This window comes from Bison bison, unplaced genomic scaffold (assembly GCF_000754665.1).
Source record: "Bison bison bison isolate TAMUID 2011002044 unplaced genomic scaffold, Bison_UMD1.0 scf7180017864508, whole genome shotgun sequence".
Taxonomy (NCBI): Eukaryota; Metazoa; Chordata; class Mammalia; order Artiodactyla; family Bovidae; genus Bison; species Bison bison.
This window is the reverse complement of record NW_011495064.1, coordinates 10,959,269-10,972,282: the sequence shown is the minus strand read 5'-3', so window position 1 is coordinate 10,972,282 and position 13,014 is coordinate 10,959,269. Positions and strand designations below refer to the sequence as shown.

General features: G+C 47.6%; 1 protein-coding gene across 4 annotated transcripts in view; it reads right to left on the bottom strand.

Moving 5' to 3' along the window:
• Nucleotides 1-13,008, bottom strand: part of DCTN1 (dynactin 1) — a 29,823-nt gene extending 16,815 nt beyond the window's left edge. For all 4 annotated transcript variants that reach the window (XM_010829729.1, XM_010829730.1, XM_010829731.1 and 1 more), the window contains exons 1-2: nt 12,977-13,008; nt 150-395 (exon numbers count right to left, since the gene is read on the bottom strand). In XM_010829729.1, the coding sequence (XP_010828031.1) occupies nt 150-377 (228 nt within the window). In that variant the 5' untranslated portion in view covers nt 378-395; nt 12,977-13,008. The remainder of the gene's footprint in view (nt 1-149; nt 396-12,976) is intronic.
• Nucleotides 13,009-13,014: the final 6 nt, after the last annotated feature.

The following is a 13,014-nucleotide window of genomic DNA, read 5'->3' as shown; positions in this document are numbered from 1 at the left end:
CCTCCCTCGTTACCTCCCACTCTCCCAACCAGAGACTCAGGCTCATGCCCAGGAAAAGAGAACACCAACACACCAGCTGCACATGCAACAGAGCATGTACACACACAGACACACACACACACACACACACAGGAGCAGGAAGTGAGTACCTGGGATTGGCGCACAAAGATGCCGTGTCCTTCATCGCAAGTGAAATACTTCCTGCCTTGGACGGTTCCATCATTCTTGCCTTTTGCTTCATCCAGGATCACACCTACCCATTTGCCAGTAGCAAAGAGTGTGGCTCCAACATAGGCCACGGTGCCACGGTGGCCTTTTCCAATCACCTCCACACGGGAGCCCACTCGCAGGGGCCGGGCACTTGCCTCAGCACTCATTCTGCTGCCACTAGGAGTCTGAAAGACACGTGCAAACATACATAGGTAAAAGCCTCAGGTTAAGGGTGTCATCCTAATACAAAAGAGAGGCCCTGATCAGGATCCTGGCCTAAAAAAGGACCAGAAGTCACTTCCCTGAACCCCATTCTCAAATTAAAGTGCCCCCACCAACACTTACCAAATTTCTTTTGGAAAAATGTCAGTATTATGTTCTAAAACTTCTTCAAATTCCCCTGGAATCTGCCAGAATTTTTAAGAGTTTATATTTAACTTTAATAAATCAGAATTCATTGACAGATCTGTGAATGTCAGTCCACATGGCTACTTTCTCAGGAGCACTGTCCGCTAGGAGGGGAATGAAGCTCAAGCAAGTAACTCAGTTTACAGTGGTTCCCCACAACCCAGTGCCTGACACAGAAGTCGGAGCTGGGAAGACAGGTGAGCCAGTGAGTGTTCCCGCAGACTCCTGGCCCCCTCCCTACTTCTGCTTGTCCTCCCTGAGGTTCACTCGGCTCTCTCAGACCTCTCCCTTTCAGTGGCACGCAACTGTGCCTCCTTCACGACCTGGCCTCCCCCGCCCCACCATGACACCCCGAGATGCCTCACCAAGCCCATTCAACCATTTAACTCCCTTCTTCCAGGCCTCAGCCCTGGCCAATCAACTCTATCTATAAGCTCTGCAGATCCTTCACTCGTGCTATCTTGCTACAAATAAATAAATATACAAAGGCCAGGCCAATCTGGTATCTCAGATTTGTCCTGCAAACTGTCCCCCGACTCTGCCCAGTGGCCCAAATGAATGGACAAGCCAAGGGAATAGACTAAACATTGTCCTTGGGAAGCTCTCGGCTTCTGACATACTCGTGATGACAAGACAACATGAAATTAGGTCCCAAATAGGCCCATGGCTTAGAAGAAAATCACACCTAAGCCATTTTTAGCAACAGCAGCTCCATGAACCAGGGGCCTTGCAGCAGAGAATGAGGCATGAAGAAGTGACAGCATGGACCTGAAGACCTCACAGGGCTCCCTTCTGATGCCCCCGCTTGGCTTCATAAGGAAGCTCTGCCAGAGCCAGTCTCTCCTCAACTCTCTTCCCCAAAGAACTCATCCCAGAAGGCGAGGATGCCATTCCCAGGGGCTCTGAGAGGCCAAATCATACCTGGGACAGTTGAGTGACTCTCATGGACCTGACAATAAAGGGAGGTAACAGGCACATCAGGGCCGGCCCCAAAGTCAGAGACTGTCACCACCGTCCTAACCCTAATAAACCTCAGGACCAGGTGGACACAACAGTGGCTACAGAGCCCATCTGAGCCAGAGAGCAAGAAAGTGAGTGACAATCAAGCAGCTCTAAAGAAAGGCGTCATTGAAAGGCCATTCCAACCCACCAACCCATTTGAAATCCCCAGCACAGTGTGCCCCTCAGGAACCTCTGGCCTGAGGTTCAGCTAGAGTCAAAGGTCAGGCCTCACCAGTACCCACAAAGGGCCCAACTCTGGGAAGGGACGCCTATGCGGTCTACCCCCATCAGGGCTGCGAGTGGCCCCGGCCAGGTCCAGCTTTGTCTCCCAGCCCCCACAGCACTGTCCACAGGCACCCAGGCCTTCTCCAACAGCCCTCCCATGGCCATCCCAGATCAGGGCCACTTACCCGGCTGTACACGTGCCTCTTGCTCTGGGCCATGTTGCTCCCTCGGCCTCCACCCCCTCCCCCAGCTGACCAAAGACAGAGAGGAAAGGCAGAAACCTAGGCAGGAGGGCTAGGGCTCCAGGCCCTCATGGACAAACACAGAAGCCGGCAGGCGTGGCCCTCCCCTGTCCATGGACCTCACTGGGTGGCCTACTGGGGTAGGGGAGGGAACGAAGAAAGGGGCTGAGGAGCAAGTCCCCTCTGCTGCTGGAGGATTCCTGAACCCAGAGACACCGAACCCCGCTTGCCAGCTGATGAGTCTCACTCCGCTTGCCAGCTGATGAGTCTCACTCTGCGCTAGTGCTGCTCTAGACTTGTCAGGAGCCGAGCTAGCCTCTGGGTCCTAGTGCCCCCCTGCTGCACCTGGGCCAGTCCAGACAGACAGAGAAGGAGCGACGCGGGCCCACGCCACAGACTCTCAACACTCACCTGTAGAGGGCACTGTCCTATGCTGGGAGCACAGCCCTGATGACTCTCCTGGTCAGCATCCCCTCACCATCTCTGCCACCCGCCCACCCCCGCGATGTTAGAGGGCAGCGGACCTGCCAGCATCAAGTGACACTTCCAAACAATCAGCCTCCCAGGGCTTCCTCCCAGCCAGAAGAAGGGTCTCTCACCCCCTTTCTGATGCTCTTCCTTCTCCCTCCCCTTTCTAAACTTGGGAGTCAGGTTCAAACCCACGTGATCAGGGTTTAAATTTCCATCTCACCCTGGGCCAGAGCAGCCAGGCCCCATGCCCAATACTTAGCAAAGGAAGAGCAGCAATAGAGACAACTCCACACACACACACACACACACACACACACACACACACACACACACAGAGCAAAGCAAGCCAAGTACTCCAGCTTCCCCCAAACTGGCAAAGGTTGCCATGCCCCTAAGTAGCCAACAAAATTGTCCTAGGGTCTGACCTATGGCTCCACCAGGTCAGTATGGACATAGATCCCCTGGGCTGAGGGCTACCTGTCTTGTCCACACTGGGCTTCACTGGCCGAACAGGGTCTTCCTCCATTCCACCCTTTCTAAGGAAAACCACATAGCCTAATAGAATGACAGCCAACAACCAGATATAGGGCCCCCAAAACACCTCTCCACATCTCCAATGCTGGTCAGACCCCCTAGGAAACCATTTCTCTCCTCTCCTGCAACATATCCATGCTGCCCCTTCCTTTCCCTATTTACCATTACGCAGGGCCACACAGCTCCTTGCAAACTGGACTTCTGCATGTTCAGAGCACCTTACAGTCTACAGAGCACCTTAAAAAAACAGTCGTTAGTACTATGGTTAAGAGTACCAGTTCTAGACTCAGACTGCTTACATTCAATTCATGGCTTCACTATTTGATAGCTACAAAAACTTGGTCCAGCTGCTTAACATCTTTGAGCCTCAATCTGCTCATTTGTCAACTGTGAGCAAAGAACATCTCAGAGCTGCTGTGAGGACTAGCTGAGACAATCCATGTATAACATTTAGGACAGCGCCTGGTATTCAATGAGTACTCAACAAAAGTTAGCTAATAACAAAAGTTATCATCAAATCTGGACATCAAAATAACCCCACAGAGAGGCAGGCTAGGAACAACGCTGACAAGAAACTGGGGCTTGGAGAACGGAGTAACTTCTCTGAAGTTACACAGAAGACAAGGAGAGGAGCCAAAACTAGAGCCAAAGCCTGAATCAGAACCCTGTGCACTTTTACTCTCTGTTACCACACTTAGTTCTAGGCCTCCAAAAAAACATGTTCTTCCTCCGGACCACATTATCTTCCAAGATTCAAAAGAGCACACGTCTAAGGATATCACAGAGCTCTCCAGCAACACAAGTATATACAGTCATAGCATACTGAAAAGCAGAGACATTACTTTGCCAACAAAGGTCCATCGAGTCAAGGCTATGGTTTTTCCTGTGGTCGTGTATGGATGTGAGAGTTGGACTGTGAAGAAAGCTGAGAGCCAAAGAATTGATGCTTTTGAACTGTGGTGTTGGAGAAGACTCTTGAGAGTCCCTTGGACTGCAAGGAGATCCAACCAGTCCATTCTAAAGGAGATCAGCCCTGGGTGTTCTTTGGAAGGAATGATGCTAAAGCTGAAACTCCAGTACTTTGGCCACCTCATGCGAAGAGTTGACTCATTGGAAAAGACTGATGCTGGGAGGGATTGCGTGCAGGAGGAGAAGGGGACGACAGAGGATGAGATGGCTGGATGGCATCACTGACTCAATGGACGTGAGTCTGAGTGAACTCCAGGAGTTGGTGAGGGACAGGGAGGCCTGGCGTGCTGCGATTCATGGGGTCGCAAAGAGTCGGACACGACTGAGCGACTGAACTGAACTGAATTTCTTGGATGCTGTTTCTTCTATAAAGTAAGACCATCACCTGGCATATCTACATTAATATTCAAATAAGATAAAGCATATAAAAGTACTCTATAAAAAGTGCAGAAGCTGTACAGGTCTTAAAATGTCTAGGCAATACATATTATAAGGAACTACAGAGAGGAGCAAGGTGAGCTAGAAAGAAAAGGGGTACTTGATTATGCCTTATATGAGGTTTTCTTGCGGGGGGCGGTGTGGAAAGGAAAGGCCTACAAACATAATTTGTGACTACAGTATGAATAGACAAAGAATAATTCTGCTTGAGTGGGGAAAATTAAAGATGCCTAGCTTGGCTGAAGTAAAGAATTCTAAATGAGTTCTCCTATCAAACTGTAAGCCTGTTAAAGCAGACTCCACAACTTTTCCTCTTTATGATTCCATCAACTCTTGGCACAGGGTGTCAAACATTTTGAATGAACTAACACTGATGTTGAGATGTATTAGAAGGTAAATATGGATAGATTCAGGGAGTTTAACAACAGGTAGAGATAGATGAATTGGATCCAATAGCAACAGGAAGCCAGACTCTTCCTGAGCAGGAGACTGGCATAGTGAAAACTATTTTAGGAACATCAAACAGGTGGTGGACAGAGGGATGGAGTTGAGGCATAGCAACTTGATAAAGACAGGGATGACAGCAAGGACACTACCGGCAATAATGAGCAAGGGTTGGAGGGGGTCTGAAGTGGGCTCAAAAGAGAAAAAGAAAGGGAAGAAGAAATGGACCAATTCAGAGACACCACCAAAAAAAAAAAAAAAACACAAAAAACAACCCTGAGAAGGACCTACGATAGATCAAACATGGGGAAAGCAGCAGCAGGCCTGTCTGGGCTCTGGAGATGGACAGATCTGGATACAGCTTTGGTTCTCCCATTTCCTCACCGGTATGACTCTAGCTAACATATTTTCAGAGCCCTCGTTACCTTATCTGAAAAAGGGGGGAAATAATACTTATCTCACAGGGATGCTGTGAACATTAACTAAGACAGAAGTAAAGCATTTAGCACAGCGCTTAGCACAGAACACGTGCTCAACAAATTGTAGACGCTGTTTTCGTCATCACTGAGAGGGCACATCAATGACAACTGCACACAGTAGGAACTCAGGTGTTGCACGAATAAGTGGGTGCAGAGATGAGTGCATGGCCAAGTAAAGGGATGAAGAAACCTGGGGTTTCTCAAGCAGGAGCAACGAGAATGATGATAACAGAGTTGGGAAGGGAAACTGAACATGTTAAGAGAGAGGAAATAAGTCACAAGGCCTTCTCAGGGGCAAATTTAACTGTGACCACTAACACATGAATTTCACGATCTCCTTCCAACACGAACCTGTGATGACGACAACACGGATTCCATTATTTCCATTTTACAAGTCTCAAAAGTCAAACAACTCATCTAAGTCTCATAGCCAGTGGGGCACATTTGACTAGCTGGAAATTGCAATCCACTCCAGTATTCTTGCCTGGGAAATCCCACAGACAGAGAAGCCTGGCGGCTACAGTTCATGGGGTCGCAGAGAGTCAGACACGACTGGAGCGGCTAAACAACAACAACAGGTAGGTGATCCTTCAACAGCATCTTTGAGACCCATCCCAAGTCACACAGAACACTTCTAAGTTAGGTGTTACCTCAACCAGAAAAGAGATACTCCCTGGATTTCTAATCCATTTTTCTTCCCAATGACATTAAAAATTGCTAAAAAGTCTAGGAAAACGGGAAGAAACAAGGGACACAAATCTAAGTCTGATAAACAGGTTACCAGTGGACTTGGTGAACATTTCAGAAATGACAGGAAAAGAAGTAGATGATTGGGAATTAAGGAGGAACTGGTAAGGAGGAAAAGTCTCTTTGGCACCCAGTCTGTACCATTTCCACCTTGCTTTTTACTGGTATACCAGAATCCTTTGACCCCCTGACCTCTTCTTGTCTCACCTTACCAAACCTTGATCCTGGGCTAACCCAATCGTTTGCTTTCTCTGATTCCACCTGTGGAGGTCTGAAATTCAGGCAGTCTGACAGCAGGGTCCACACACTTGCATCAGGCACTGGGTATTTTGATTTGGTTGCAAAGAGATAAAATGAAACATAAAGGTAATCAGCAAGATACAGATTTTCTTAAAACTAGGGTGCAGTTGTACATCTCTAAGGGGAGGGATACGTGTGGATATAAGTCCCTCAGGAGTCAGGAAAGGAGATGGGAACAGAAGCTTGGGGACTGGAAGCTCGGAAGGCTGGATTCCTGATATACCCGGAAAGAAGATACACGGAGCCTTTTGTTCCTGCCTTGCAAATCTCACAGACAGGACCTAGACCCTAAACAGACTTTTTTTTTAACCTCTCCAAGCTCTTCATTTATTCCCAGAAATTTCTGTAGCCCACTCCCAAACTGAAAACAGGTCTACTCCCTCCCAGGATATTCCCCTCTAGGAATATCCAGTGACCGCCAGACCACTTCCAAAGGGCCCAGACCTCCAGCAAGGAAAGCTACACAATACGCCTCACTTATCCTCAAGAAAGGTGCTTTTGCAGCAAGGCAACAGGCACTTGAGTCCAGCCCTGTATTTGAGAACCACAACCCTCCCAGAGCTAGTGGGAGTCCTAGTTAACAGACTGCTGCTTCCTCCCCTCGATCAACCAACAAGTCCCTGGCACTAGGACCCTGAGGACGGGGAACTCTGAGCCTGCGCTGTAGAGAGAGAGATGCACCATTTCACAACTTCAGCAAAACCCAAAGCAGCCAGCAAAGCCACAGCCACCTCGGCTATGCTTGGCTCTGCCTTTTGGGCAGCTCACCAGCCACTCCCCAGAAGCAGAGCATTCTGTCCTTTCTCTGTTTAAACCCACGTCATCAACTGATCATAACGGAAATCAATCCCCTCAAGTCACCAAGCAAAGGCGTATCCATGGCAACCTCAAGAGGAAGGACACAGAAATGATGCTCCAGTGGCTGCAGCAGGAAAAGGTAAGTCCATTCTCTTCCATCCATGCCATCTCATCATTCTCCTCTTTCACTCAAGTCAGGTGTGCACCTTACCGACAAATTCTATCACACCAATGGGGAAACATCAAAATTGAGTGTTAATAATGCATGTTATTATGAAAGGTTATAGATCTGCCTAGTTCCATAACTGGCAGAAAAAAATTTTTTCTCTGGTTGAGACAAGATCTCTTTTCTTATTCACCATCTCAAGTGACACAGCGTCAGCCTGCAATACGTAACAAATCATTACAGTCACTTGTCCTTCTAGTCAGGCTGCTTGGAAGTCACATAAGGATTTCAGAATTCCATATGTAGTTGCAAAAAGATAGCAGCAACCCTGACCCCACCACCCTGCCCACCCATCCACTATCATACCCACAGACTGCCCTGGTAAAGCTCCCTCCTTATCAGCCCTAAACTCCAGCCCCTTATGACCAGAAACTGGGACTTGGGAACAAATTTCTGCCTTTCTCTGATGCCTCACAGAAGGAATGCCATTTCTGCAGAAACAAGAGATTCATCAAACATAAATACTACTGTTCCATGCCTCAATTTCTTCTTTTGTAAAACACAGGTAATAACAATACTTTTCTAACAGGGCTGAAAAGCACTTATAAGAGTGCCTGGGATGACACATTCAATAAATGCCAGCCATAATTATTACGAAGAAGAGGAAAGAGAGACCTCAGTGCAGGATTCAAGTTCAGAAGTATGCAATGTTCTTGGAGCGATCTTGAGTCTGCTCTCTTTCCCTTTCCTCTCTGGACAGTTGTTTAAGCCTTCCCTTGCCACTCTCAAGTCCGTGTTCCTATCTGAGCCCACACCAGAGCCCCTCCCCCAACAGATAACCTTGCTGAGAAAGGAGACAGACCCTATTTGCAAATTTAGATGTGTCCATCATTGCCTCTTTCTTCCTACATTCTTTCCCTTTCTTCAGTCATTCCTCTTCAAAAGAAATGATGTCTTCTTTTCAGACAACCCTCCACCCTCCTCTGCGATCATCTTTTCCTTTGCGCCTTCAAATGTGACCTCTCATTGGATAGCCCACGCTCAAGACTTCTAGAAAAACCTGACGCTTGTCTCTGCTACTCCTCCACAAGCTGCCACCATCTTCCTTCCTTCCTTGCCAAACTACTCAGAGCACATCCTCCTTATCCTCACTTTCCATCCACTCTTCAATTGACTTGGCTCCTGTCCTTATGACTCCACTAAAGCTGCTCACACTAAAAAAAAAAATGAGTCCTGGTAACCACAATCTCTTAACTGCCCAATCTCCACGTACATTTTCCAAGCTCATCCTACTCGACCTCCCTGTAGCAACAGACGCTGCTGATTTTCTTCCTGCAACTTTTTCCTCTGTAGCTCCCTGGACAACATTCTCTCTTACCTTGCCCACTAAGCCTTGTCATTTCCTCTGTCACCTTCAGCCTTCTGTAAGCATGACTGGGATCATCCATTCCAACAGCATCATCCACCACCCCAAGACACAAACTCTCTTCTGAACTCCAGACCCACATTTCCACCTACCTGTTAAGGGCCACAGACCCCCAAATTCAACATGACCCAAAACACATGGAATCTTCCCCCAGCAAATGTTCCTCTTCTATATTCTCCTTTTTACTGGTACCACCATCCATCCAGAATAGAAAACTGAGTCATCCTGGACAATTCCCTCTCTTGTTCTCAATTAATTAGTCCTTACATCAGGGAATCTCTGTCTCTACAATCTCTGATCCTCCCCTTCTTCCCATTCACACTAATCCTTAATTCAGCCTGAAGCCAAGCCCAGGTTGTTACAAGATTCTCCTGATGGTCCTTATCCAGATCCTCCCCTTTCAGTCTATTTCCACAATTAGCTTCCCAAAATATAACCACATCACCTCCCTGCCTGAAAACCTCCAGAGACTTCCCTCCCACAAAACTGCAGGCCATTAAAAACCTGGCCTCATTATGAATCTAATCTCATCAATCACCCCTTCTTTGATCCCCAAATCCTCTTAGAAACTTGGATCCACCTATCTTGAAATGAAGAAGTGAAGTGAAGTCATTCAGTCGTGTCCGACTCTTTGCGACCCCGTGGACTGTAGCCCACCAGGCTCTTCCATCCATGGGATTCTCCAGGCAAGAATACTGGAGTGGGTTGCCATTTCTTCCTCCAGGGGATCTTCCCGACCCAGGGATCGAACCCAGGTCTCCCACATTGCAGGCAGATGCTTTAATAACCTCTGAGCCACCAGGGAAGCTTCCTTACAATACTGTCTTCCTTATCCCATCATGAATTCCTCCAGGGCAAAGTTTTTATTCATCTCAATTATCCTAAGCACTGAACAGAGAAGATACTCAATGTTGAACAGAAGCCTGTACCAACATCAGGCTCTAGGGATATAAGTTGGCTCTGATAGGTTTCCCAGAGACACCATGGGGGAAATACAACATACACCCCAGCAAAGGTAGCTCTTTCTTCTCCAGTTAGGAGCCTAAGAAACTAAAACTGCAGGCACAGCTCCAGTTCCTATGGAATTCAGCAGTGGCAATAAATCTCAATTTCATATGCTTCTAAGGTAAAAGGACAAGAGAAAGAAAGACCTCTAGGCTCTAGAGGAAGTGTAGATCTGGGAAAATAGCTTCAGTAAGGTTTTAGGAATGACAAGGATCCAGTCTCTGTTTCCTTGAAACCCTCAGTGGATACGTCAGAGCTTAGGGAGGTCAGACTGGATAACCAATTTGTCAGCCAAGTACAACCAGTACGAGCTGGAACTTCGAAAGAAAAATTATATAAAACCACATCCAGAGACTTCAGGATGGCAAGGACCCTAAGATAGACTTGAATCAGTCAACTGCTCAGCACTTACCTTCTCAGGGGACACTGAATACCCAGTTCTCATTTCCCTTGGCATGGGACAGATAACCAAAGCCCCCACACACCACCTGGTATCTGTAGACAGGCCAAAGCTAGGAATCCTCTACAATGCCTTCTGACCTATAACTCCAAAGAGCTACTAACAATATCAGGTCTGTCAGAGTACAAGCTATGGCAGCTGTCAGTCATGTACTATGATTTTCCCACCCATTTTGACTCTTCCCTAACAACTTCTTTTCCTCTGCACTCTCGTTCAGTCAGGCCCAACTTATCAATTCTTTCTCAGTATTGTCTTTTGCATTCTTCCTTTCTCCTCTGTTACCACTGTCATCACTTTGGTCTGCCATGTAATAGCTTTGAAAATTAAGACAAATCGTTTACCCACTTTGGTGCCTCATCTATAAAACAGGGTCACAGCTGCTCTGCCTACCTCACAGGAAAGGCTGTCTGTGAAAAGTTCTGTAAAGTGTTACATAAATAGAAGGCATTACTATTATCATCATCCTAGGCCATCTTTACTGGTATGGGAAGCCTGTCTGGCTCCCTGCCTCTCTCTTTCCTCATTTCCAACCACATTATACACTACGGGAAAACCACTACACACTGTAAAATATTGCTTTGCCCCAAATCTTTCAGTGACATAACATTTCCTACTTGAGTCAAACCATTCTGGATCTGACGTATCTCGGCACCACTATCAAATGCTTAGGATGCTTCCCCTGGTTTTGCAAGCCCCACTCGTCCTTCAAAGTCCTGCTACAGCTCCACTACCCTCCACACAGGAGGACAAGATTTAAGAGACAGAAATCTGAAACAATGCCAGGGAAGAATAAAGGACAATTCAGTTTGGGGAAAACATGGTAGTAACACTGTCTTAAACATCTCACACTTTAAGAGGCTGTGCCACACAGCTTGTGGGATCTTAGTTCCCTGAGCAGGAATTGAATCTGACCCTTGGCAGTGAAAGAACTGTCCTAACCACTGGACTGCCAGGGAATTCCCAAGACTCATCTTTTAAAGAGGAATTATATTTTTTATGTCTCTGATTCTAAAAGATAAGCTAGGATCAACAAGATGGAAGTTATAGAGAGGTATTTTAGCAACATGAAAAACTTCCATATTGAGCTATTTCGTGATGAAATGGGATGCCTTACATTCAGTAAATTCCCCATTACTAGAAATGTTCAAGCCCAAACTGGCCACTGGGCAAGAATATTTTAGAAGGAATTCAACTATCACAAGATCTGAAAGAAACAGTTGCGCTCTTCCAGTCCAGTCTCCTATTTTACAGGCCTGGACAGGAGGAGAGATTATTCAAGGCAGCACAGCTTGTTCTGGAGGGCAAGGAATAGAACATGGTCTCTTTCAACCCAGAGACCCACACCCTTGTGCTCAAAGTGTATGTGGTCCACGGACCACCAGCATCACCTAAGAACTTGTTTAAAATGTAGAACCAACCAAAGCATGTACTTTAACAAGACCCCTAGGTGTATGCACCATTCAAGTTCGAAAAGCACTGACCTAAACTCCCCCTTCCAAATCTTGAGTTTCCAATTCTGAAACTCCATTTTCCAAATTGTCTTATATGCTAAAGAGGTAATACCCAAGAAAAACAGTATTTTCCACTCAAATTTGGGAAACTCCATACTATACTTCCAGTGGGAAATTCTTGGTAAAAATACTATTAGCATATTGAAAGCTGAAGTTTCTAAATATGCACGTGCTGCATGCTAAGTTCCTTTAGTTAAGTCAGACTCTTTTGTGACCCCACGGACTACAGACTGCCAGACTCCTCTGTCCATCCGATTCTCCAGGCAAGAATACTGGAGTGGGTTGCCACGCCCTCCTCCACAGGATCTTCCCCACCCAAGGATAGAACCTGTCTCCACCGTTGGCACGGGAGTTCTTTACCACTAGCGCCACCTGGGAAGAGAAAACTTGAACCATGAAGTTTCTAAACATATTTGAGCACAAAAAGCCTTTTGGGAACATTTGTCATTTACTACTATCGTTAACATCCCCGTGCCTTGGGCCTCGGCCGTAGTCTAGGTAAAGGACGTCAACCTTCACCTCATTGTTCCCTGACCCTCAGTGCCTTAAGCATACTGGATTGGCAAGGGGTCAGGATGAGCTTGCTGGTCTCCACACTGTAACAAAAGAGGGTACATTTCTAAATCACCGCCTCTTGAAAAACAGCGGAGCTCCTCATCTGTGTGATTTAGTTTGGGGATGCGCATCATGACTGCTCAAGAGTCACCCTGCCAGTGAAGGCGGACCCCAGGAATGGCAGACAGACACACCAAAAGCATATCGGCCTCCAGCTTTAGTCCTCTTTTTTCTTTTTTCTGTTTGACACAACTTTTCAGCCATGTGCCCCACTGGAAACCTGTAGCTTGGAATAGGTTCAGGAGTGCCTTGCACGTTCCCAGGAAAGGAGGGGAACCCCTGCAGTTCCGGAAGAACTGGGAGACGCAATCACTCTGACCCCGCCAGCCTAAGAGCTCAGACGGGTCAGACCAGGCCAGACCCAGGAGGGTGCCCACCCCCACCGCGGCCCACCCCTGCCGACCCCTGCCCGGCACACCGGGCTCCCGGCCGCGCCCCAGGCGAGCGCCGAGCCCCCAGAACACAGCCAAGAGCCTTGCGAACACGGCGGAGGAGGAGGCAGTTGCCATGGTCGCCGCCTCCGTACCTGTACTGTCAGGGGCTCCGCGCCCGGCTCCGGGCCCC